The sequence below is a fragment of the Heterocephalus glaber genome, unplaced genomic scaffold, assembly GCF_053883595.1.
Source record: "Heterocephalus glaber isolate CG9 unplaced genomic scaffold, H.glaber_assembly_v1.0 deba00001479, whole genome shotgun sequence".
Lineage (NCBI taxonomy): Eukaryota > Metazoa > Chordata > Mammalia > Rodentia > Bathyergidae > Heterocephalus > Heterocephalus glaber.
Window position 1 is genome coordinate 1,518,133 of NW_028258316.1, and position 24,648 is coordinate 1,542,780.

General features: G+C 67.9%; 1 protein-coding gene across 5 annotated transcripts; it reads left to right on the plus strand.

The window, feature by feature from the left end:
- Positions 1-1,928: 1,928 nt before the first annotated feature.
- On the plus strand, positions 1,929-23,875 carry Gpsm1 (G protein signaling modulator 1). Of its 5 annotated transcripts, XR_015439724.1 has the most exons (15): positions 1,929-2,137; positions 7,590-7,811; positions 8,484-8,619; positions 9,111-9,253; positions 9,569-9,692; positions 9,910-10,025; positions 10,525-10,680; positions 11,717-11,825; positions 12,202-12,325; positions 16,755-16,825; positions 17,451-17,630; positions 21,006-21,162; positions 21,427-21,635; positions 22,045-22,457; positions 22,605-22,735. XR_015439724.1 is itself a non-coding variant. In XM_004848893.4 (14 exons), exons 1-14 carry the CDS (start codon positions 2,070-2,072, stop codon positions 22,809-22,811), a joined length of 2,022 nt encoding a protein of 673 aa, XP_004848950.1. In that variant the 5' UTR covers positions 1,947-2,069; the 3' UTR covers positions 22,812-23,875. The 5 variants fall into 5 exon arrangements, 4 of the variants coding, with proteins under 4 accessions (XP_004848950.1, XP_004848953.1, XP_087038804.1 ...); XM_004848893.4 differs by lacking the exon at positions 22,045-22,457 and having other exon boundaries at positions 1,947-2,137; positions 22,605-23,875; XM_004848896.3 differs by lacking the exons at positions 1,929-2,137; positions 7,590-7,811; positions 8,484-8,619; ... (5 more) ...; positions 12,202-12,325; positions 22,045-22,457 and adding an exon at positions 13,596-13,774 and having other exon boundaries at positions 22,605-23,875.
- Positions 23,876-24,648: the final 773 nt, after the last annotated feature.

The window sequence follows — 24,648 nt, forward strand, 5'->3', positions numbered from 1 at the left end:
CCCACCTCCCCTGAGCCCAGGCCTCCTCACTCCTCGGGGGCTCAGCCAAGGACTCCAAACCCTTGCCCAGGACCCAGGATGGCAGGTCCAGGACAGGGTGCAGTCAGGGTCAGGAAAACAGAGCCTGGCCCCCCGCCAGTTGAGCAAGTCACTGCCAGCTCATCTGTCAAACGGGCGGAGTGGCCCACATCACACGGGCTGAGTGACCACGGGAAGCCCCGAGGCAGGTGACCGCAGGTACAGGTGGCCAGTGTTGACCACCAGCAGGGCTGGGCGTGCCTCAAGATGATGCCAGCCTCTAGGAGCTCAGAATGCCTGGCTTGGGCGGCTCCCTTGGCCGCCTGGCACCCGGAAGGAGGTGCCACAGGCCTGTCTCCTCGCTCTAAGGCTCCTCTGAGAGCCCTGCCTGTCAGGACGGAAGGGGGGTGCGCGTAGCCCCCAGGGAGCTCTGCCAGCTGGGCATCACGCGCCACCGGAGTGCAGGGAGGTGCAGGGTGCTGGGCCAGGAAAGGCCTGGTGCCCCGAGGCCAGGACAGCGAAGAGCATCGGAGAGGCTGGGTGTGGGGCAGGGCGGCAGCTGGGTGCCCTGGGACCCCCGCCCAGACCTGCCACCCTGGCGCTCCTTGTTTGGGTCGGCCATGCCTGTCAGCCTGGCACCAGGTGTGCTCCTGTCACGCTCCATCTGTGTCTCTCTGGACAGAGGACGGCCCTCTGGGCAGTGCAGTGACAGGCAACAGCTCCCAGCACACCTGGTGTCTCCGCGCAGGCACAGCCTCCCACCTCCTACTCCTAGGGACGCACATGGGCTTCTGGGCGGGGCCAGGTGCTGGGACCTCCTTAACCCAGCACCACATGGCCGGGCCCAGGCCCCGGCTTCCAGGATGGTGAGGTCCTTGGGGCCGGGGAGGCGGCCTGCAGCCCGAAGCCCACGGTCCTTGGCCCGGCCTGGGCCTAGCCTGGGACTCCGGTGGACCAGGTGGTTCCCACAGCTGCTGCCGCCCGCCCGCCGTGGAGCAGCTGGGTGGCCCTCGGGGTGGGGCCGCTGGCTCCTCGGTCCTGGGCACAGGGTCTCCTTGCTGCCTGCCACGCTTCCCGGGGAGCAAAACAGCCCAGGCCCACAGCCCCTCTTTGCCTCGGGTTTATTTTTGTTGGCATTTTTCCTTGCCTGGAGCCGTTGAGCTGCAGGCTATCTGCTTGAGGTCTGGCTCACCCTCGGCTGGCCTCAGGCGGCTCCCTGGCCCGGCCAAGCTTGGGGAGGAGCTCACAAGGGATGCAGCCACTTCCGCTCCCTTGCTTGTCCCTGCCCCACCACAGGGCACAGCCACTCTCCCAGGGCTGGCATCTCCCTATTGATTGCACCGCACCGGGAGGATTGAGGAGGGGCTGGACAGAGCCAAAGCGAGGCCACAGCCGGCGGCCAGGGAGAGGGCTGGGAGATCACAGAGGGGGCACGGCGGAAGTCGGGGTGTGGGGCCCTGGGTGGGCAGTGCTGCCCTACCCACCTCTCGGAGCACCTGCTTCCCCAAGCAGGAGGACCAAGGTTGGGAGGGACGCGAGATCCAGAGTGTGGTCTTCAGGGCATGGGGCCGGGCCAGGGTCTCTGCGTCCCCCATCCGGGCCCAAGCCCCACGGAAGCAAGCACCCCACCACCTGCACCCCACTGCCAGGGCTCTACAAGGAGAGGGCGCCACCCGGGGGAAGGCACCTGCGGCCAGTGGAAGCGGAGCTGAAGGTGCAGGTGGCCCGCAGGAGCCCTCAGGGTGGGGACAGGCGGCCCCGCCCAGCCCCTCGGCTCCCTCCCCGCCCCGCAGCGCGGGCTGCACCCCCAGCCCTCCGCTCCCCACTCCCCAGGGTCGGACGTGGCCGCTGCGGTGGGCGCCTATCCCCAGCCTCGCCTCCCCTCCGAGCGGCGGTGACATCACTGTGGCGGCGGGAGGGGCCTGGCGCCCCGCGCACATCACTTCCTCGGCTCCTCCCGCGATCCAGACGCTCGGCTCTGCTCGCTCGCTCGGGCAGACGGCTGACGAGGGAGGCCAAGGCCGAGCCCGGGCGGCGCTCTCTGCTCCCCCATGGCAGGCCCGGCCCCGCCCGCAGCCGAGGAGCTCCCGGGCCCGGCCGCCAGGCGCCTCTACTCCAGGTAGGATGGGGCCGGACAGCGGGGACGGGCGGGGGCGGTCCCCCGGAACAAAGGCGGCCCAGGCGGCGGCGGGGCGCGGCGTGACCGAGAGGCGGCTCCCTGGCTGCCGGAGCGGCGCGGCGCGGGGAGAGCAGTGGACCAGCACGGGCTTGGCCCCTCCCCGAGCCCGAGGACCCCGACGGGCCTCGGCGTCTCCCCCGGGCTGCGCTGGCCTGGCCGCAGGGCCCGGCTCCACGAGGGGCTCACTGCCCAGAGGCCGTTCCAGCCTGGCACCGCGCGACAGTGCTGGGCGGTACGGCCAGAGACCGCAGGCACAGACAGGGCTCCCGCCCGGCCGCCTGAGCCCCGGGCCGGCGGGACCGGGCCGCAGCGGGCCGCCAGGTGGGCGTGTACCTGCCGGCAGACACTGGCTTCCAGCAGACCGCAGGCGGCCTGGCATCTGATGCTGCTGCATGGCCCTGCCCGGCTGCTCCTGCCAGTGACCCCCGCCCGGGAGGGTGCTCCCCAGGGGGTTGCCCGGGCAGCTGCAGCACCTGGTCCCCCAAGTTTGTTCAAACCGCAGGCAGGCAGGGCCAGGCCGGCCTGGGGCTGGGTGGGCGCTTGTCTCAGTAACAGCCCCTGGGGCAGAGCCCGAGGCAGGCCAGTCCCTGCAGTGGGCGCTCGGCCCTGACTCAGGTGCTGCGGCTCTCGTGCCTCTAGCCACTCTGGGCCCCGGGGCTTCCCTGCTGGGGGCCGGGCCACACCAGCACCTCACATCAAAGGCAGCCCCTGGCCACTTGCTCTGCTCTTCCCCCCCGCTGCCCAAGGCAGCACCCATTGTGTGGTTCCAGGGCCAGAGCCGGCCAGTGCAGAGGGAGGGGCAGGGGCAGGGACGGGTCCTCCGAAGATGCAGGAGGCCCCAGCCCCCCACAGTGCCCCCGGCCTGGCATTTCCTGAGGGGTGGGCAGGCTGTGCAGGGTGGGAGGCAGCTGTGGCCCTGGGAGAGAGACCCTCATACGGACCCCGGGGGCCGGCACCCAGCTAACACCCATGAGTCACCCATGGGACGCCCCAGCCAGGGGTCCTGTAGAAACGCACCAGGCAAACCCAGCTCAGGGAGCCCTCCCGGCTGGGACAGCTCTCGGGACAGGAGAGGCCCTGGGCCCGGCCTGGCATCCCTTCCTCCCAGCTGAGGCCCAAAAGGTTGAGCCTGGCCAGATTCGGGCTGAGGGACCATGAGCCCCCAGGGAGGGCACTTGGGCCTCCCCTCGGGTCCCTGGGGGCCAGGCAGATGTGGGGGGTACCGAGGTGGTGAGGAGCAGGGAGGAAGAGATGCACATGTCACCTGTCCCTTCCAACACAAGTCGGCTGCCGGCATGGGGGCCAGGGCTGCGGCTGGGCTCATGACACCAGGTGGATGGGGTGCCCTGCGTTTTCTGGGGGACCCATGTCACTCCCCTGCCTGGAAGGGCGTGGACTCCAGGAGGCAGCTGTGCCTGACTGGCACCCTGAGATGGGTCCCACACAGAGTCCCCAGATGGGGTGGGAAGGGCCACTGGGGAGCCAGGAGCAGTGGGGGCCAGGTGGGGTCAGCAGGGCTCTGGGATGGGGGCCTCCGAAGGGGGACCCGGGTTCTTCTCCCGGCCTCTCAGACCCCATGGGCCAGCAGATAAGTGCTCCGGCTGGGCCCATCCTAGCTATTCTCACTCTGCTCCAATAAACCCCAGGTGGCGGCCACCAGCTCCCAGAAGGAGCAGCTCGGGCGCGGCCCTGGGCTCCCTATGGACCCCCACTCACCCTGGCCCCCACCCGGGCGCCACCCGACAGGCCCTGGGGAGTGAGACCCGAGGCCCCTTGGCTCCTGGCCCGGGCTCCCGCCTAGGGCTGTTGACTCTGAGGTCTGTCTCCCAGCGACTCCTGTTCCCAGAGTCCTGCCCGAATCCAGAGTGTCACTCCGTGGGACGCCCTCCGGGAGACTGGACGGGGTGGGGAGTTGGGGCCCTGTGAACAGGGGTCTAGAGGGTTGGCCAGGCTCCTGTGCCTCAGAGTGGGAGGCAGGTCGGGGAGGGGCTGATAATCCATCTTGGCGTGGGCACCAGGGGACCATGGAGCCAAGAGGGGTGGGCAGAAGGGTCAGGGGCCTGGCCAGGGCCAGCGGGTTGGGGCTGTGAGCCAACGGCTCCCCGGGGCCTCTGCTGGTACTGAGGCTGGGGGGGCACAGGAAGTGGTGGCCATGGCAGCCATGCTGGCCTCTCCACTGACCAGGACACCGGCAGGCAGCCACGGAACCTTGGCAGACGGTGCCCTGGCTCCTGGCCTCTGTGGTCTGGCACTGCCACCTCCACAGAGAGAGGCACGGGGAGCGATCCTGCCAGTGAGTCGGGGAGTGAATCTGGGTCAGGACCCCGGGGTGGGACTGTCAGGCAGGGCTGGTTCCCAAAGGGTCAGGGTCTTTCTCCTCCAGAGAGGCAGAGGTGGCTGCTGTGCCTCAGCTCACCGAGGTGGCAAATCCCAGACAGGGACTGGGGTCACATGGCCTGGGGTGGCGTGGCTGATGGGGCCCGTCAAGCCCCCTCCCCAGCAAACCCCCATCTCTAGCCCTGAGCGTGGGCTTTCTGGCAGCCCTTGGGCTACACGGGCCTCCTGGGGGCTCCAGACAGCCCAGCCCAGGTGGCTGCAGCCTCTTGGGGTCCCCAGTGTCCTGGGGCACCTTGACAGGTGACCAAAGCCTCAGGGGCCTGCAGCATGCTGTGGAGAGGGAGAGGGTGGCCTGCAGATCTGCCACGGGTGGGTCTGGGGAGACCAAGGGCCTGGCCCTACCCCGCCGACCTGTCCCTGAGTGAACCGTGGCTGGCCTGATCGGGAGCTGGGAGAGGACTGCCCCGGGCCTGGGGCCTCCTGCCCTTAGCTGCTCAGCCTCGAGGACCCCTGCCACTCAGCTTCCCCAGTGGCCCTGGGTGGGCAGGTGGGGGCCAGCGAGAGGCCAGACTGCTCTCAGCACCCTGCCCTGGTGGCCTGGCATGAGGACCTCGCCCCTTGGAGCCCCTGAAGCCTTGTCTGTAGCTGGACCCAGTGTCTTCTTCTGCACTGGGGGATCCCCCTGTCCCCCAGAGGGTTCCACACTCAGCTTCCTCAAGGCATTGCACGGGGTGGGGGGCAGCGGAGGAGGAGGCCAGGGCCTGGGGTGTTTGGGGACAGCCTAGTTGGCGAGGGATGGCCTCCCCTGACCCGTGTGGCCCACACACTGGGTAACTGGGGCCTGGTGCTCGCCTCGGATCCCGGGCAGGAAGTGGGGCATCAAGGACTCTGTGTCCTGTGTCAGCATGGCCTGCTCTGCTGCAGGCACCTGCGCTGGTGCCCACAAGGCTGCAGCAGTCGGGCCAGGCTGGGTCAGGCGAGCAGCAGACCAGACGGGGGGTTCCACAAGGACAGGAGAGGACAGGTGCCAACCCTATCAGAACCCCATCTTGCCCACCTGGGTCAGGCTCCAGTGGCCAGGCAGGTGCTGTGGTGGAGCTCACCACCTAGCATGGGCAGCCCCGGCCTCCCAAGGACCAGGGCTGGGACACAGAGCGGGCCACAGGGCTGGACTTGCGCATAAGCTTCCCGAGGAGCTGGCAAGGACGCTGGGTGGCCAACGCCACACACTCCGAGGGCTGCTGGCTTAAGCACTGAGCTCCTCCTGGCCCCCAGAGGAGGTAGGAGGATTATGCACCGGCCCCCTCGGCCTGCCCAGCCTCTGCCGTCAGTGTCACCCACCTCTGAGCTGCCCTTGATCCCTGGATCTGGGTCAGGCTGGGATGGAGGCCCCAGAGTACCTGCCCCAGGTCTCCCAGAGCCAAGGCAGCCAAGCCTTCAGCCTGGCTCCCTGGGGCAAAGAGGACAGGGTATCCGGAGGCTGGCGCATCCCTGGGGACCCAGGCCCGGCGGGAGAGATGCCCACGGCCTGGTGCTGCAGCCCCAGCCATGGAGGGCCAGCCGCTGGCCCTGAGCTTGGCAGAGAAGGCTGTGTGCAAGGTGGTGTATGGCACCCTCCGCCCACGCCCACTGCTGCTGCCCGTGGGCCTGGAGCTGTGGCCATACGTGCAGAAGATGCGGAACATGCAGAGGAAGAGGTGGGACAGCCCAGTGGGAGGGTGGGGGCTTCCCCGGCATCTGGAGAGAAGGCTCCTGGCCACATGAATCCCCTCCCTGCACCTCCCCATGCCTCTGGCCCAGGCCCTCAGAGAGACAGAAGCCTCCTTTGCTGAGTTCACACCTTGTCCCCAACCCACACTCACGTCCCCAAAGGACAGTGGCAAGGGCCCCTGTCCAGCTGTTCAGAGACCACTGGGCAGGGACAAACAGGCTTTAGTTATGAAGCCCTGCGTGGTGTGGCCATAGGAGTGGAGCTGTATTGTGGCTGGTTGCCACGCCGACCAACTTGCCATCGGGACGGCCACCCCCAGAGGGCCCACCAAGGTGGCTGCGGGATGAGGATGACCCCATCCCTTCTCTGCTAGCCTCTGGGGAGCAGGCAGTGGTGGGCCCCCAACTCTATCAGCATCCACTGTGGAGGAGAGGAGTTTGCTGTCCCCCGGGCAGTGACCCCGGGGTCACTCAAACGCCTGAGCTGCCGTGTCCCCATGTAGGACATCTGCCTGAGGGTCTGCAATCCTGGGGAGCAGTGCCCCGCCATGTGCCCAGGGGGAATGCCATGCCCACGGCCTCCTGTGGCAGGGAGACCAGACTGGGGCCTTGCCATGGGAGGCGCACCCCAGCCAGGCCCGGCCTGGCACTGCGTAGGCAATGCCCCAGGGCCCCAGACGCTCAGCGGCAAGGCCACAAGCTCCCAGCACCCCTAGTCCAGGCCACCCTGCCCTGAGCAGGGGCCACTCCCCTCTCCCAGGAACGGCCCAGCTGCAAGGGCCTGGTCTGAGCCCGAGGCTGCTGACAGTGGAGGCGGCACTGCCAGGAAAGGACAGTGCCTAGGTCCCCGGACTGGCAGGCCCCAAGGGTGGGGGGCTTGTCCCTCATAGCCTCCACCAAGGGCAGTGGCACCGAGGTCTGTGGCACCTGTGGGATGTGGGTGGATTCGGACCCATGTTGGGCTGGCCATGCAGCGGCTGGGTCAGCATGGGACCCGGCTCCATCCTCTCTTTCCTGAGCTGCTCCCAGCCAGCCTCAAGGCCCCCGAGCCTCCATGGTCCACCCCAGGGTGCCATGGTGCTGGGGAGCACGGGCCCCTCCGCCTGTGCTGCTAGTGGTCGGGAGGTGGCTCCTGCCCCAGCCTGGCCAAAACTGAGCCCCAGTGCTGGCCAAGGGTCTCCTGCAGTCCTGACTCCGCCTCTCCCTGGGCGCCTGCACCCCAGTGGCAGGGGCAGAGGAGACTGGAGCAGAGGTGAGCTGCACAGGTGCCCGTCCAGGCCCATGGGCAGCAGCGCGGCCGGAAGGTGGCCCCGTCGGGGTGGCTGTGACACCCCTTCTCACCCAGGATGGAGGCCTCGTGCCTGGAGCTGGCTCTGGAGGGTGAGCGGTTGTGTAAGGCGGGCGACTTCAAGGCGGGTGTGGCCTTCTTCGAGGCGGCGGTGCAGGTGGGCACAGAGGACCTGAAGACACTGAGCGCCATCTACAGCCAGCTGGGCAATGCCTACTTCTACCTGAAGGAGTACGGCCGTGCCCTGCAGTTCCACAGACATGACCTGCTGCTGGCCCGGTGAGTGCTCCAGGGCCGGGCCCTGTCCTGGGGAGCTGCTGGGGCCCAGAGAGCAAGGGGGCCCCAGTGGCTGCTGTCCAGCCAGATGCATCTGCCCACGTATGTGAGTGGCCAGCTCCATGCCTGCCTGTCCATCTGACCGTGTCCCGGGAGTCTCCTGCACACCCGGACGTCCTGCCCGCCCTTCCGTGGCCTGGGACTCTGGCCCGTTTCCTTTCCCTGTGTTGCCCCTGCTCTGTAGGTGTCCAGGCCCCTGGGGACCCTTGTGCTCCCTGGGACCCAGGCTCAACAGGCTTGGGCCTCCCTCCTGCACCCTCCACTCCCGCCCACCACCCCACGGCCTCCACAGGGTCCCCTCTGCCCAAGCTGTTCCCCTTCCCTGCCTCCCGCCCTGCCCAGGTGCTCTCCTCGCCCGGCCCCCCTGACCTGATGCCCCCCCCCAGCCCAGTTCTCAATCCTGGGCCCAGGGTCTGGGCCAGGACCTGGCCACCAACCTCACTGCTAACACTCTGGCCCGGCAGGGGAAGTGGCCCTGAACCAGGGACCCCAGCCCGTGGCTGCCCTCAGGCCAGACCCACCCGTCCCGATCTCCCACCTTGTCAGCCCGAACGCAGGCTCCTTGGCCAGCCCCAAGCGGCCGGTCCTGGCCCCTAACTCCTTCCTGCCCTCCAGGACCATTGGCGACCGCACTGGGGAAGCCAAGGCCAGCGGGAACCTGGGCAACACACTCAAGGTCCTGGGCAGATTCGATGAGGCTGTCGTCTGCTGCCAGCGGCACCTGGACATTGCCCAAGAGCAGGGGGACAAGGTCAGTTGTCATCTCCAAAGCAGGGGCACAAGGGAGGTGGCCGTCCCAGCCCCTGGGCTGCTCGCCCTTCCCACCCACCTCTGTCTGTGTCTCGATCGAGCCCCACTGCATGTCCCCTTCAGGAGGGCAGGCAGGGTGACCCCCAGTGCCAGGAGTCTGAGGTCCCTCAGGAGCAGGGGCCACTTCCGGCTCATGCTGACGCTCAGGGCTGGGACCTGGCTGCCCAAGCCGCCCGCCGAGTATCCTCACTCAGCTCCTCTCAGCCCCTGGGGCAGGGAACCTGCGGCTTTCAGGGGCCAGTTGTACCCCTGCTCTGCCCTTAGGGTTAGGGACAGAGCTGAGGGCCTGGCCACCTCCACCACCCCCGAAGGCAGAGGGGAGGAGCAGACCTGGGCTCCCCTGGCTCCCTCCTCACCCTGGGACAGCCAGGACAGTGGGCCACGGGCCCTGGGGGACCTAGAGGCACACCCAGCCCCTCACGCCGTGCACAGGTCGGGGAGGCCAGGGCGCTGTACAACATCGGCAACGTGTACCACGCCAAGGGCAAGCAGCTGTGTTGGAGCTCGGCGCAGGACCCTGGGCGCCTCCCGCCCGACGTGCGCGAGACGCTGTGCAAGGCCTCAGAGTTCTACGAGTGAGTGGGCGCCGTGGACGGGCAGGGCCACAGGCAGGGGCTGGGCAGAGCTGCATGTGCGGGCCACAGGGATGGGCGAACATCCGGGCACCGAGTTGCCCACCTAGCCCCGTGCTCCTCACCCCAGTCCCACTGTGGGGCGGGCCAAAGCCTCAGCCACTGGGCTCAGTGGCCCAGGAGCCAGGGAGCCTGTCCTGCTGCCCCCTTTGGCTGGCACATTTGGGAGAGCCCAGTGCCTGGCACCTTCCATCTGAGGCCAAGTGGGTGGGGGGCCCCTGCGAAGGGGGGACACGGCTCACGCCGCCTTCACCCCAGGAGGAACCTGAGCCTGGTGAAGGAGCTGGGTGACCGAGCAGCCCAGGGCCGGGCTTACGGCAACCTGGGCAACACCCACTACCTGCTGGGCAACTTCACGGAGGCCACGACCTTCCACAAGGAGGTGAGCAGCTTGCACACCGGGTGGGCTGCGCTGGGCTGGAGCCTGGTGGTCTCCATCAGCCAGGCAGGCCTGAAGGACAGGCACCGCCGACCCCTGCTTTACCTGCGCTGGCTGCCGGGGCTCCTCATTGGCAGGCGTCCTGGGCGGGGGCAGCACCTGCCTGTCCCCTCAGGGCCCGGGGCTGCTCTGTGACCCCGGCCTCGGGCCCTCTCTGCAGCGCCTGTCCATCGCTAAGGAGTTCGGGGACAAGGCAGCTGAGAGGAGGGCCTACAGCAACCTGGGCAACGCGCACATCTTCCTGGGGCGCTTCGATGTGGCTGCCGAGTACTACAAGTAGGCGGACCCCGCCCCGCCCACAGTGGGGGAGCCGAGGCGGAGGCGGGGCGGGGGGAGGGGGAGGACCCCGGGCTGGGCGACGGCGGGGGGGGGGGTGGCCGACCACTCAGCCTCCCCAAGAGCCAGGGCACCAGGCAGGCGTGAGGCGTCGGGGTCCCTGGCTGGGGCTGCTCTCCGGGCCTCCTGGCCTGTCGTGCTGCTGGGTGGCACAGGGCTGTCTGTCAGGGCCAGGCCCTGCCGTGAGCCCCGGGTGCTCACCTCAGGCCTGGAGTGGGGGGCGTGGCCATCCCGGACCCCCGCAGAACTCTGGAGAGTTGGTGGGGACCCAGGTCCATCTGCTGTGGCCACTGTAGGATGAACACACAGCCAGAGGCCTGCAGTGGAGACGTGCACAGGCTCCCTCCCTGCCACGCGCCTCTCCCCGGCTGGGGAGCAGGAGCCCGTGTCTGTCCCTCTGCCCCTCTGCCCGGGGGCTGACCCTCTGCTCCCTCCGCAGGAAGACGCTGCAGCTGTCACGGCAGCTGCGGGACCAGGCGGTGGAGGCGCAGGCGTGCTACAGTCTTGGCAACACCTACACGCTGCTGCGGGACTACGAGCGAGCAGCCGAGTTCCACCTGCGGCACCTGCTCATTGCCCAGGAGCTGGCCGACAGGTGCGCAGGCCTCGGCTGGGCTCTGGGACCCCGGGGCCCCCACCACGCTCATGTCTAGGCCACCCCCCCCCTGGGAGACAGGTGCTACACGGGGCTGGGCTGGGGCCTGGCTGAGAGCCCCAGGCCCGAGAGGTCCACGCAGGACTTCCAAGTGGCCCCGGGGTCCTCTCAGGGCGATGGAAACGTCCTGGGGCAGACAGAGGCGGCAGCCCCACGGCGTGTGACGGCGTAAATGCCACCACCTCCTCCCTGTGCAGTGCTTAAGCCCCTGTCATGAGCGTCTCCCCTGCACTGGAAAACAGATGGCCTAGGGGCCCGGCTGCCTGCTCTGGACACACAGGCGAGATCGCCAAACCGACCACTAGGGGGCGAGGCAGGCCGAGGGTCTGAGCCCAGTCAGCCCCCACCCACCCGGTACTGCCCTTGCCCTGCACAGAGGGGCCCGAAAATCCCCCTAAAGTCAGAACCAGCTCCCGGGAAGAACTTTACACTCAGGCTTTTCCAGGGTTTTGTTGTTTTTCAGTACCGGGGATCAAACTACAGGGGTGTGTGTGTGTGTGTGTGTGTGTGTGAACTCAGCCCTGAACCCAGGGCCTTTGAACTAAGCTACGTCCCCCGCGCTTACTTTACTGTATGTTTTGAGACTGGGTCACAATAAGGAGACAGATTACTTAGACTGGGCTCTAACTTGTGACCCCCCTGCCTCAGCCTCCCAAAGTTTGGGAGAAATAGGCATACGCCACCAAGTCTTGCTGTGCTCATGATTCTGAGCGGGTAGGGTTCCTGCATCTGGTTGGGGCTGCTCCCTGACAGCAGGAATTTGGGGAGGCCCCGGCCCGTGGGTGTGGTGGGGGTTCCACCACAGCCTAGGACATGCTGTCCTGCTACACTCTCAGCGCTGCTGGGCCTGGGGGCCCTGTGGCGATCCTTGCTGCTGGCACAGGACACCTGGGGTCACAAGGTGGTGGCTGCTGTTGGGCCCTCCTGGGGCGGGGGGCAGGTGGGAGCGTGGGCACGGACCCTTCCCTCTCTGCAGGGTGGGCGAGGGCCGAGCGTGCTGGAGCCTGGGGAATGCGTACGTGTCCATGGGGAGCCCGGTGCAGGCCCTGGCCTTCGCCAAGAAGCACCTGCAGATCTCCCAGGAGGTGAGTGCTGCTGCAAGCCCCGTGCCCTCCTGCCTGTCCCTCCAGCCTCCCCGGGGAAAGTGGGGAGCGAGGCGACTCCACCCCTAGGGTACTGGCTCCCTGTGGGCCCTTCTATTGCCCCTGCCCTTACCCCAAAGGAACAAGGCCTCGGGGCAGCGGGGCTCACCCAGAGAGTAGATGTACACCCGCAGTGTGGATCCCCGTCTCTGGTGCTGAGGAAGGCATAGCCGGGCAGGCTAGGCCGCCTGAGACCCTGAGCACTTCAGGGGACGCCCAGGGACAGACCCACAGACTCCACCCTCGGGGGCCAGCCTGGGCTGTCCAGCCCTGCCCTGTGGGGCCAGAGCCCCCCCTCACCCCTACCTGCACATGGCAGATCGGGGACCGCAATGGGGAGCTGACGGCCCGAATGAACATTGCGCAGCTGCAGCTGGCGCTGGGCCCGCTGAGCAGCCCGGCGGCCACAGAGAAGCTGGACCTGGCCGGCTACGAGGCCCAAGGTGAGCTCCCAGCCCAGTGTGGATCCTGTTCCTCACGCTCCAGCCTCAGCCTGGCCACAGCCAGGGTGCTGTCCACGCATGAGTGTGGCGGGAGGGACCCTGGGGAGCGAGGGGAGCTCATGCCGGGGCCTGTGCCCCGTGCGGCACCACTGGGTGCAGAGGACAGGCAGGGAGCTGCCGCTGGCTGCTGAGGAAGGAGCCCACCAAGGGGCATCGAGCTCCCCGGCCCAGGATGGCACCCACAGCTGAGTGTCCACCTGTCCTGCCTCCCAGTGGCCCCCATTCAGATGCCCTCGCCACTCTCGGGGCTGACGGGGGTGGGTGAGAGGGCAGAAAGCTGGGGCACGGAAGCATGCTGGGGGACAGGCAGGCCATGGTCCCCGCTGGGCAGCTCAGGGACCAGCGGAGGTTAGAGCTGGGCAGCAGTGTGTGCTCCAGAGGCAGGGGCAGCGAGAGCAAAGGGCGGCCAGCTGGATGCCAGCACCCTCGGGCCCCACTGTCCCCGACACCAAGGACCTGTGGTCTCCCTGAGCCCCTTGGACCCATGGTCCCGGTGGCACCACAGGGCCAACAGCAGGGAGAACGGGAAACCCACTGCTGTCCACAGCCACGCAAGAGCTTCCCAGGCCAGGGCCAGCCACCAGGGACGCTGCCAGCTGGGGCTCAGCCAGGAGCCCAGCCACGCGTGCCCAGGGTGCAGATCAGGTGCAGCCCCAGGTGGAGCAGGCAGGGCCGCTGGTGACCTCGTTCTCGGGCGGCTGGTCGTCCGCCGCGCTCCCCAAGGAGTAGACAGATGAATACGTGCAGGCCGGGGAGGGCACTGCGCCAGCTGGGGGAGTGAGCAGAGCTGCCCGCCCAGGTCTCCAAAGCCTGGGAAGGGCTGCGTGCAGCGGGGTGCTTCCCTCAGGGATCTACACTGGGATGGGTGCTGAGAGCAGAGGGCGGCCGGCTCCGTCCCCAGAGTCCCCGGGCGGCAGCCATGTGGGTGGGGTGTGGCTGCGTCTGTCCGGCTGTGGCTTTCTACCCAGAGCCCTGGCTCCCTGGCTCGGCCCCCACCCGAGTCCGCTGGCCAGCGTGGCCACCCCTGGAAGCCAGGCAGCAGGTGGGGGCAGGGCTGGCAGCTCCTGGAACAGCTCCCGCAGCGGCCCACCGCTCTGCGTCCTCATCCGTCCGAGCCAGGAAGGGGGCGCACGTCACGGGTGAGCAGCCGGGGACAAGACCGCTTCTGTCCTCCCGCCCGCCTCCCTGCTCTGCCCTGAGCAGTGCCAGACCCTGCCCGCCCGGCCAGCAGAAGCCTCCCCCACAGGCCGCAGTGGCAGGGCTACAGTAGGCACGGCAGCGTGCGTCCTGCCCGCTGCTGGGGCTGGGGGCATCCGGCTGGGATGCAGCTGCTCAGGACAAGCCCGGGCCCTGAGAGTCTGGGTGGCCCTGGGGGAGGCCCCCACTCAGGTGAGCGGCAGGGCGGGGGCTGGGGACCACGAGGTCTGAACTCTCGGGGAGGGTGCGGAGGGGCTTTAGGGGCACAACATCATCCATTCTGCAGCACTGGGTGTACCTTCCAGAAGCTGCCTGGAGGCCCTCAATGGTCGGTGTAGTTGGAGCTTGGGGAGCTAGGTGGGCATCAGCGGCAGCAGGGGGCTGCAAATCTGGCAGGGCAGGGGTGCAGGGGTGGAGGTCTCGCTACAGCGGGTGTGGCCCGGGTGGCCGTGGGGCCCCTTGGCTGCTGGCCTCGAGGCCAGCATCCAGCACTGCTTGCCCTTCCTGCTTAATAACCACAGGCGACCTTTGTACAGCTGGACCCGGCCCTGCCCGGCCAGCAGGGGCTCCTGCATGTGGCCCGTGGGCAGGGACCCCGTGGGATGGCTCACTGTCCCACTCCTAGGGCTGCCCGCCCACCCCACTGTGCCGTTGAGGACACGAGGCACCAGCGCAGGGGAGCAGCATGACCAGTGTGTCACGGCGAGGGCAGCTTGGGCCCCATCGTGCTGTCCGTCCTCTGCCTCGCCCCCAGCAGGCCTGGGCTACTCTCTGGGCCTTGGGGCAGGCGCCCTCCACCCCTGTGCCCTGCCTGCGGTGCAGCAGCGCATGAGCCATCACCTTGGGCCCGAAGGTCTGGCACCAGCAGAGCAGAGGGGAAGCTGGGGGCAGCAGGCGGAAGGGGACCTAACCCGGCTCTCACTGCATCTGTCCCGCGAAGAGGAGGGGTGAGGGGCAGGCTGGGCACTGAGCAGGGTGGGAACAGTGGGCGGCACAGCTGCCGTGGGTGAGAGGGGATGGGCCCGGAGCTTTGGGGCACAGGGCAGCTGCCCTTGGCTGGCCAGGGTGGTGCACTGCCCACGGACAGGACTCGGGAGCCCGCCAGGGACAGAGACAATGGCGGAGCCAGGGAGCTCCCAGACCTCTGCTGGGTAGCCGGAGGGACAGGAAGCCAGCGGGGGCCGTGGGGCCCTGGCGGACTCCAGACAGAGGGTGCATTTAGCTGGGCCTGGAGCCTCCGCCCTGCCCGCCCGCCACACGGAGGAGGTGGCAGTAGGGTGCAGGACAGAGCGCAGAAGGCCCTGCCTGTCTGTGCAGCGCGGTACGGGCTGCAGCAGGGCCCGAGGCCCGGCACACGTGGTGGGACCAAGTCTCGCAGCAGTGCTCCAGGGAGCCGAGAAACAGGCCCTGCCTGGCGGGGCCTGAGACGGTGTAGGGTCCTGGCTGGGGACGGTGAGTGAAGGCCTGCAGCTCCCGGGCAGGGTTGTCCTGCGTCCTTCACGGAACATAGGGTCTCAGAAGTGTCCCAGGCTCTGTGTGGCCTGGGGGTGGCCACTGTCCCTTCCCCCGATCTGAGGTGGGGTCCCCTCAGGACCCCAGCCCCTTCCCCATCCCGACCCCTGCAGCGCAAGCTGCCACACTGGGCCTGGGGGCTGCTCTGGGCACTGTGGGGCGGAGGGGCAGCAGGTCGCCGTATCCTGGGTGCTCTGGGCCGCGGTAGCGAGTGTGGGGTAGGCTGGCAGCCTCCTAGTCAGACCCTCCGAATCGAGGTCACTTCATTTCGTGACCACTGGACCGCAGGGGCTAGGAGTGTCTTTGTCAGCGCCCCAAGTGGGACAGGGGAGGGCAGACCCATACCCCTCAGGTCCCCAGGTCCCCAGGTCCCCACACCCTCCCTCTCCTTGCCACCTGTCCCAGCCACTCAGAGCCACTGCCTGCTCCTCAGGGTGCCCAGCACATTCACTGTGGGCTGGCCTGGGCCAACGGCTGGACAGGAGGGGCCTGGCTGGCCATGCAGGTGTGTGGAAGCCCCATGTGGGCAGTGCCAGGCCCAGTTACCAGAGTGTCCTCCTGGCACCAGGAGTGCTGGGCTCATCACACTTTGCTGCGCTCCATGTCCACCCACCTGCCTGCGTCCCACACGTGTCTGGATAGAGGGGGCTTGGGCCCTGGGAGGACAAGTTGAGGGGTGGGCACGAGGTTCTTATAGGTGGCCACAGGGGCAGTGCAGAGGCTGGGGGTCCTCAAGTTGCCTGGCCCTCTCCACCCTTGTCCCCAGCAGGAGCGTGTGCCGCCTCTCCTGAGGCTGGCTGGGTGCCCTGACCCTGGTCCTCCCAGTCTGGGCTCCCCGTGTGGGGATCCTGCCAGGCTGGCTGTCCTCAGGCCTTGTGCCCCACTCCTCGAGCGGCACCTGAAGCTGGCCTCAGCTTCCCCAAACCTCCCGCCTGTGTGGGCAGGGCTGGAACTGGACCCCAGGGCAAGCTGCATCTGCCCCAGCTAGGGGTGGTCTGGGGTGAAGATCAGGGGCCGTCCAGCTACCTGGGACCTGGCTCTGCCACTGAGCATGCGTCTGGTCAGTCTGGCTGCTCCTCCACCCTCTGCTGTGGCCAAGGACACGGGGTCGCATGGCTGGGACAAGTCCAGAAGGGAGCCAAGGCTGGCGCAGCCTCGCCTTGCCCAGCACAGCTGCCGAGTGTCTGAGAGCTGTCGCCTTGCTACAGGCTGTGATTTTGGGAAAGGCCCTGCACGGCCGACCTGGGGCTCATCTGGGGCCTCCCCCTAGCCCACCCGGCCTGGGTTGCCCATGGTGGACCCAGAGGCCCTGCCTGCCCCAGGCCACCATGGAGTGACTTCAGGAGGGGAATGGGGTGGCCCCATGGGCCCGGGACGGAGGCAGGAAGAGATTCCGGGCGGAAGTGGGTGAGCTGATGTGCCAGGGAGCCTGAGACATGGCCAGGAAAGCCCTGTGTTCCAGGATCATCCTGGTGGGGGCACCAAAGCCAGACACCCCCACCTGGGCTGGCATGTCTGCTGCCAACCACCCTGGGACACAGAGACACGGCGATCCCTCTCGTGGGGCTGAGCTGCGAAACCCCATTGCTGGTCCCCCAGGGCCCCTGCCTAGGCCCCAGGCTCAGGCCCTCACTGGTGACCCGGCCACACTGTCTTCCAGGGGCCAGGCCCAAGAGGACACAGAGGCTGAGCATGGAGGCCTGGGATCTGCTGCGGTTGCCCCCGGAGCGGGTAAGTGGGCGCAGGGAACAGCAGGCACACGCCAATGTGGGAGGCAGGCTGATGGCCCTGGGGAGCCGGTTGCTGAGCTCTCGAGGCATGGCCTGGCCCTGTCTGCTGGGAGACAAATGTGCCCTTGGCCACGGGAGGCCCTGCCTGGGCCCATCTGCCACCAGGCCCCCAGCGGCCCCGCACCTGGCCCCCCCACGGCCCCGCCTTCCTGCCAGCTGCGTCACCAGGGCCCTGTGATCCTCCCTAGAGGCTCCTGGCTGCTCCCTGCCCAAAGGGGAAACAGAGGCATCACTGGTGAGGAGCTGGCAGAGCACGGCAAACCCCAGACAGTTCTGGGGACCATGTGTGGTGCTGTTCAGGCCTGGCTGGGGGACCTTGGGTTCCTTGGCTGCAGCACGGGGTGGGTGTGGACGCCTGCAGGGCCCAGCATGGGTTCCAGGCTCAGGGCCACCATGCTCCATTATTTCCTGGGCGACAAGGCCGACAGCCCTGTACCCAGAACCCCACCCTTCCCCTCCTCCTCCCTCTGGGTCCTGTGTGCCCTGTGGGAGTGGGGCAGCACCCCCAGGCCATCCTGAGCTAGGGAGGTTGGCTGGAATCCTCCCGCCCGTATCTGCCCTCCCAGGAGCAAAATGGAGACACCTGCCACAGCGGGGACTGGCGGGGGCCTGGCAGGGACTCGCTGCCCCTCCCTGTGAGGAGCCGGAAGTACCAGGAAGGGCCGGATGCCACCGAGAGGAGGCCTCGGGAGGGCACCCATTCTCCGCTGGACAGTGCCGATGTCCGTGTGCAGGTGCCCCGCATGGTAGGTGCCCTCAGCTAGGACAGGGAGGGGAATGGCGGAACCAGGCTAGCCTGGTCACTCTGGGAAGGCAGAGGTTCCGGTGGCAGCCTGGCCCTCTCAGGCCTCAGTTTCCCTCTGTCCCTCCCCTTCCCCGGCCACACTGGGCCTCCAGACCTGTCTGCCAGTTGCAGGGCCATGTTCCCTACAAGGCCCTGGCTGCCCTGGCTGAGGTAGCTGGTCCCTCCACCTGGGGCCCCTCGGGGATTCCGGGCCAGCTGGCAGGGACCCCAGCCCTGAGTGTCCCACAGGAGCCTCTGGGAGGTGGGGCAGCCAGCAGCCCCTGGGGTGTCCTGGAGCCCCCCAGCGGAGATGCCCGGGACTGCAGCTCCTGCTAGGGGGAGTGGGGGGCTCTCGTTGTCCTTTGAAGGGGCCAGGGGCTGGGGACACATTTGGGGCCGTGTGAGGGACACGGCTAGAGCACAGAGCTCTGATGGAGAGGACAGCAGGAGGCTGACAGTGACCCAGGGTCCCCGCTCCCCTAGCCAGGTGTGAGTGGGCTGCGGGCAGGGCAAGTGGCTGTGCAGCCTGGGCCCACTGCTCGGCCTGGGGCCTGGGGTCTGGGGTGCCGGGAGCTGTGGGCGCCTGCCCTTCCAGCCCCAGTGTCGGCTTTATCAAGTGGGGAGAGGCAGATGGCCAGGGCCGGCCGATGGCCAGGTGTGCGGATGGAAGCAGGGGACACAGGCTGCTGCTCGCGCCCCCTCGGTAGGCACCGGGCAGCCAGCGGGGTTCTGGGGTGCACAGAGGCGGTGTGCAGGTGTGGAGAGCCCAGAGCTCGGGAGAAGGGTCCCCGGGTCCAAACTCCCAGAAATTAGCCTAAAAATAGTCGCTCCCGGGCCTCATCAGTGTCCCAGCCTGTGGAGGGCATGGGCGGGCTGGGTATTCTTAGCTCCGTGCCTGCCTGCAGCCCACCCTTCCCTCCAGCCTGGGGCCGCCCCCGACCTTCCATCACAGGAAGAAGACAGGGACCCTGGAGAGCCGCAGGCCTCTTCAAGTGCACCCTGTTTCCTTCTCACAGGAGCCCCAGGCCGTCATCACCAGCCACCGACCCCAGAGTTGCCTGTGGGGTCCCGTCTCAGAGTGGAGCGGGGGCTCCCTTGGCCCCACCTTGCAGGGAGCCCCAGGGTGGTGAGGGTGAAGAGGGCTTTCCCAGGGGCTGTCCTCCCCACGGCCTCCCTGACGCCCGCACCGAGGGGAGGGAGGGGCGTGCTGCTGAGCTCAGGAGCCCTTGGAAGTGTTTATAGAGCAGCCCGGTGTGTGCGCGTGCGTGCGTGCTTGTGTATGTGTGTGTGTGTGTGTGTGTGCGCACACGAGAGAGAGTGTGTGTGTGTGTATGTGCCTGCGCGCGCTCTCGTGGGTGTTGTGTGAGATCCAGCAAGGGCGGCGCTGGGAGGGCTGAGCCCTCTCCCTGGGTCCTATTTAAGCACTGAGTGAGCGCGGGGCCCCGGCAGCCAGCGGCAGTGAGGCAGCGCCAGGCACTTGGGGCAGGTGTTGGCGGCGGCAGCAGCACTGGGCACCTTGGCGTCCTTCCCAGGCTGCATTTGGCCAGGCGCCCTGTGCAGCTCCCGGCTCCTGGCTGCTGCTGCAGGAAGGAGCCCGTGGTACGGCGTGAGTGTGGGGTCCCCGACCCAGGAGAGGCTGGGGGGCACAGGGGCCTCTGCTGGCCCAGGTGGGGCAGACCTGACCAATCTGTGCCCTCTCCTGTAGGAACCAGGCTTAACAGACAGCAGGGCAGACTACAGCCAGACTTCAGGAGGAACTCTGGGAACTTCAGGGGAGAGAGTCGGGGTTTGGGGACAAGGAGAGGCTGGGTGGGGGGTGACGCCCTTGCTCAGAGTGCTGCTCCTGGGTAGGGGTGAGGCCCCCTGCAGCTTTCTACCTGGGCCTCAGGACCCCACGCCTCACACCCAGCAGCGGGGCTCAGGGTTGGGGTCGGGGTTGACCGGTCCAGGACCCCGGAGGTGGCACTGCTGTGATGGGGGGGGGCAGGGGCCCTGGGCAAACCTTGCTCCCCTGAGGCTTCAGCCCAGGGGGCCCCTGACTTGCCTTTCCCAGAGGGCCTGGCCGAGCAGCCCCACCTGCCTTGTCGGGTTGGGGCAGACCGGGCTGGGTCGAGGCCCCACAGCCTCCTGCCTGCGCCTGTGCACTCTCGGCTGAGGGTCCCCCTTCTCTCCTAGCTCCTGACAAGCGGGGAGGGGTGCTGCGAGCCCCAAGCAGGTGGGGCTTCCTTTTCCAGCTGTGGCTGCCTCCTGCCCCCACGGCTTGGCTGGTCCCAGACATCACCCTGGAGACCCGTGCCTGGTGCTGAGCTGGGACTGTCCCCAGGACCTGCTCTCTTGCCACTGGGTGACCTAGGGCCAGGCACACGGCTTTCCAGGCCTCAGACGCTGGGCATAGGGCTGTCTCCAACACATGGGGACCACAGGTGGCAGAAACCTCAGGCCGTGTCCCACACTCTAGATGCAACGCTGTTGTTCAGCCCTCTCCTGGCTCTGGGCCAGGGGAGCCTCCACGCCCCTGTGGATGTAGGAGCTGAGGCCAGTGCTGGCTCACAGGCCCAGGGACCTGGTGTCAGGCTCTCCCCTTCCGCCTTGGGCAGGTCACCCCTGGCAACCCTGGCCCAGGCCCCGCTGGCCAGGCTCCTGAGCTCACCCCGAACCCCAACGGCGGGCAGGACTGGTGCTGGACTCGGGCTGTGGGGGTGGGGTGGACTGACGGGGCAGGCAGCCTGGGGACCGCCCTGGGTGGTGGCCCCACTGGGGGTTACTATCTGTCCCTCAAGTCTGCCCTCCAGCCGCCCCTGGCTTACAGAAGGAGGGCTGGAGCCTTAGTGCCTCTCCCACGTTCGGAGGGCCTGGACCCAGCCGCCTGCGCCCCACTCCAGGACATCGTACCCCACTGCCCCCACCCTGCCCTGCCTGGGAGGGCCCCGTGCCCTGGGTGAGGTCGCTTGCCACTGGCACCTCTGTCTGCCCGTGACTGCTGCCACGAGGCCCACTGCTAGCATATGAGTAGAGCCACCCAGGCTCCCTCCTGCCAGGGTCTGCTCACGTGTCCGTCTGTCTGTCCCCTGGCACGGACAGTGCTGTGCTGGGGGCCTGGACAGGTGCAGCTGGGCCCAGGTGGACAGGGGCTCAAAAGTGGGGCACAAGGAGGACGCAGAGGATGTGGGCTCCTGACCCAGGGGCAGCCAGGGAGCCTCCGGCAAGGGTGGCCAGGGAGGACAGCTGAGGCCTGGGCGGGAGAGGGGGCAGCATCCTGGGGGAGCGCGGAGGGTCCTGACTTCTGCCGGTGGCTGGTACATGCCCTGGGCTGCCCTGACCCCATGCCCGCCCGCAGAGCATCCCGAGGGCCCCGTCCTCCGACGAGGAGTGCTTCTTCGACCTGCTGAGCAAGTTCCAGAGCAGCCGCATGGATGACCAGCGCTGCCCGCTGGAGGAGGGCCAGGCAGGGGCGGCCGAGGCCACAGCCGCTGGCTCGCTGGAGGAGAGGGTCGGTGAGTCAGGGCCCAGGCTCCATCCCCTTTCCCCACAGGGCCTCTGGGGCAGCCAGGGTCTCCTGCCAGGCCCACTGGACCCTGGGGAGCCGGAGCAGCTCACCGTGAGGGGTGGGGCAGGCCAGCTGCAGAGCCCCCACTTGTCTCCGCGTAGCACGTGATCACCCGCCCCAGAACGTGTGTCGGGTTATCAGCAGCCTCTGGCAGCCAGGTCCCTAGGAGCTCAGCAGGTCTCTGCCCAGGCCTCACCCTCTGCCCCCGCAGCCCAGCCGTCCATGACAGCCTCCCCACAGACCGAGGAGTTCTTCGACCTCATCGCCAGCTCCCAGAGCCGCCGGCTGGATGACCAGAGGGCCAGCGTGGGCAGCCTGCCTGGCCTGCGCATCACCCACAACAATGTGGGCCACCTCCGCGGTGATGGGGACCCCCAGGAGCCAGGGGACGAGTTCTTCAACATGCTCATCAAGTATCAGGTGGGTCTGCAGCCTAGAGGCTGGGCGGGGGGCTTTGCCAGCTGTGGGGAGATGCCAGGTGGGCCTGCAGTAGCCCTGGCCCATCTCAGGCCGTGTCCTGGGACCCCTCGCCTCCAGGGAGCACAGCGACAGGCTGGTGGACAGGGCTGCGTGGCTGGTGTCACTGGACACCCATAGGAGCCAGGCCTGGGCTTCTCCAGCTCTGGGACCCTCACGCTGGCCTCTCATGAAACCCGCCCCACACAGGGGCCTGGGGAGACTTCTTGGGGCTGCCAGTGACACAGGCACCCTTACAGCAGGAAGGAGAGCTGGGGTTGGGGCTCAGGAGACTCAGGAGGGCTGGGCTGGGGGTGCGATGCCGTCCCGCACAAGGCCTGGCAGTTTCCAGATGTGATGTTCGTTCCCACAGAGGAGGCAGAAGCAGGGCCATGGGCCAAGCGTCTCAGCCGCCACCCTTAAGCCAGCCCCTTCTAAGAGGCCCAGAGCCCCTTGGCCTCTTGCACGCACACGCCAGCAGCTGCAGAAGCTCCCATCCCTCCTGCTCCAGGCCCTGCAGAGAAGCCTGGGAGCCCCCCAGGCCACCTGGCGTCCAAGCCAGGGCACCAGGCCTCAAAGGCTTGGCCACTGGCCCGAGGGGGAGCCCCGGGGTGCTCATCACAGGCTCAGGAGCTGTGTACCCCAGGCCCCCCAGGGTCCCTCCAGGCCAGTGCCAAGGGACAGCCACGTCCCAGCCAACTCCCGGGGGTCAGCAGACCCTGGGAGTGGGACCTAGGGGGGCCCCAGAAGCCCAGTCCCAGGCTCGGCTCACTCCACACCCAGCAGGTATCGCTTGACCCATTCTGGCTGGGGGTTGTGGCTCCAGGAGACACTGCCAGGGCTGGGGGATGTGGGGGCCTGAGGTGGCAGTCAGGCCTGCAGGGCCCTCTGCGGGCCATGGCAGGGTGACCCCAACCTGCCACGTCTGCCCAGTCCTCCAGGATCGATGATCAGCGCTGCCCACCCCCTGATGTGCTGCCCAGGGGCCCCACCATGCCAGATGAGGACTTCTTCAGCCTCATCCAGAGGGTGCAGGCCAAGCGCATGGACGAGCAGCGTGTGGCTCTCACCGGGAGCCAGGAGCAGGAGGCCAGCGGGCCGCCCCAGCCCCCCCAGCAGTGCCAGCCAGGTGCCAGCTAAGGCCGCGCACCCCACCTCTGGACGCTGGGGAGTGCCCTCACCACCCACACTGGGACAGCCCAGGAAGCCAGGGCTGAGGGCCACTTCGAGCCCTCTAGCCCTTCCTGTTGAGCCGACACCAGGCACACGGCCCCCCAGCAACCCCTCCCTGGGCTGCTCAGCCTGGAGCTGCCCACCGTCCTGGCTTCCTGCAGGCCTGGCCCTGCCTTGCCCTGCCCTGCCCCAGCCAGGCCCTTGGCATGTGGCCCTGACCCCGGTGCTGTCTGGACCCCTCTTGGACTCCGCTATGCCCAGCCAAATGTGAATCCCGCCATCTCCCCAGGGCCCACGTGGGGGTCTGGGAAGACCTCTCGGGGCTGCCAGCAATACAGGCAGCTTGTCCCCAGCTGGTCCTGGAGGACAGTGCTGTCCAGGCTCCTGTCCCCTCTGTCTCCCTGCTCCTAACCAGCTGCTGGAGGAGCCAGGCAGTACAGGGGGCCCAGCATTGGCAGCCTGGCATGGCAGTGGGACAGGCAGGTCCTGCCCTGGGCCCTGTCCACAAGGTAGACACAGGGCATGAACTCCAAGCCCCCATCCCACCCTGGAGCCGACAGGCCTGGTCCTGGGGTGCCAGCTGACAGCAAGCGCCACACCCACTTGGTGTGGGCGATGGCTCAACTCAACCCTGGGGACCCCATGAGCACCTGCCCCTCACCAGCTGAGGGGGGGTCCAGGCTGTGGCACCAAGCCAGGGACCCCAAGATTTGGGGACCATGGCTACCCACTCTCCCAGACCCCTGCCAGCTCTGGGGTACACACAGCCCCTCAGTCCCAAGGGCATGTGGCAACCACAAGGTTCCCAACCCCGGGCACAGAGAGGCTTGAGGGCCAGCCCTGCCATCAGCATGGGGACCCTGCTTCTAAGAGTGGGCAACCCTGGGGCATCTGGAAGGGCGCCTGATACTTGAATGTACGTGTGTATTTATTGCTCACTCTCATGTGCCATGTCATCCATGGGTTCACACCCCCCCCCCAAGAGGTACGTCTGCTTTTGGTTTTCCTGAAAAATAAAGTTTGCCAAGTGACTGTGGCCACTGCTGGGACTGGGGCGGGGGGGTGGCTCTTCTGGGGGTCCCAGGGCTGACCTAGCCCATGCTAAGCATTCACTGCCATGCAAGCCCTCCTGGATGCTGCTGTCTGGAGGCCTCTGGGTTTGAGGTACCTGCTGTGGTTATGGGGGGCTGGGCTCAGCCCAAGACCATCAGAGCTGTGTCCAGCACCAGGCCTCTGCCCCAGCTTCCCAAGGGCAGGTGGCAGGAGCCAAATGCTCAGAGCAGACTGGGTGCCACCTGCTGCTGCTGCCCCCCAGCTGGGGCTTCAAACCCGGAGTCCAGTTCCACGGGATCCACGTGGGGCCGATCCAGTCAGAGGAGCTCGAGTGCCCAGGCTGGGGCACAAGTTCAGGGGCGGGCATGGGATGCGCCAGCAGGGATGGGCCTTTGCCACAGCAGCCCTGCTCCTGGCTGACCCCGTGCCCTGCTCGAAGGAGGGGGTGGGACAACCCTGTGTGACCCCTCACCCGAGGTCCAGGCACAGCCAGAGCCCCCTTCTCCAAGAGGTCGCCCCAGGGGCAGGCCAGCTGAGCGTGGCCAGGGCTCCCTGGTGTGAGGGCAGCTGAGCCAGGAGGGTTCCAGTGAGTGATGAGCAGGAGGGTGCTGGCAGCAAGCAGGCTGGCGGAAGGAAGGTCATGCCTGTGACTGCCAAGCTGGGCTGCATCGAGAGGCCCCTGACCCCTAACCACCCACCTAGACCCCAGGAACCCTGACATCCTGGGGGGCACCGCCCTCTCCAGAAGCCG

Bases quoted from the DNA above. Each gene is read 5' to 3' on its own strand.
- Gpsm1 (XM_004848893.4), top strand. From the start codon at position 2,070: ATGGCAGGCCCGGCCCCGCCCGCAGCCGAGGAGCTCCCGGGCCCGGCC. The intron at 12,326-16,754 runs GTGAGCTCCCAG...ACTGTCTTCCAG, and splicing joins GGCCGGCTACGAGGCCCAAG to GGGCCAGGCCCAAGAGGACA. The intron at 21,163-21,426 runs GTGAGTCAGGGC...CTGCCCCCGCAG, and splicing joins CTCGCTGGAGGAGAGGGTCG to CCCAGCCGTCCATGACAGCC.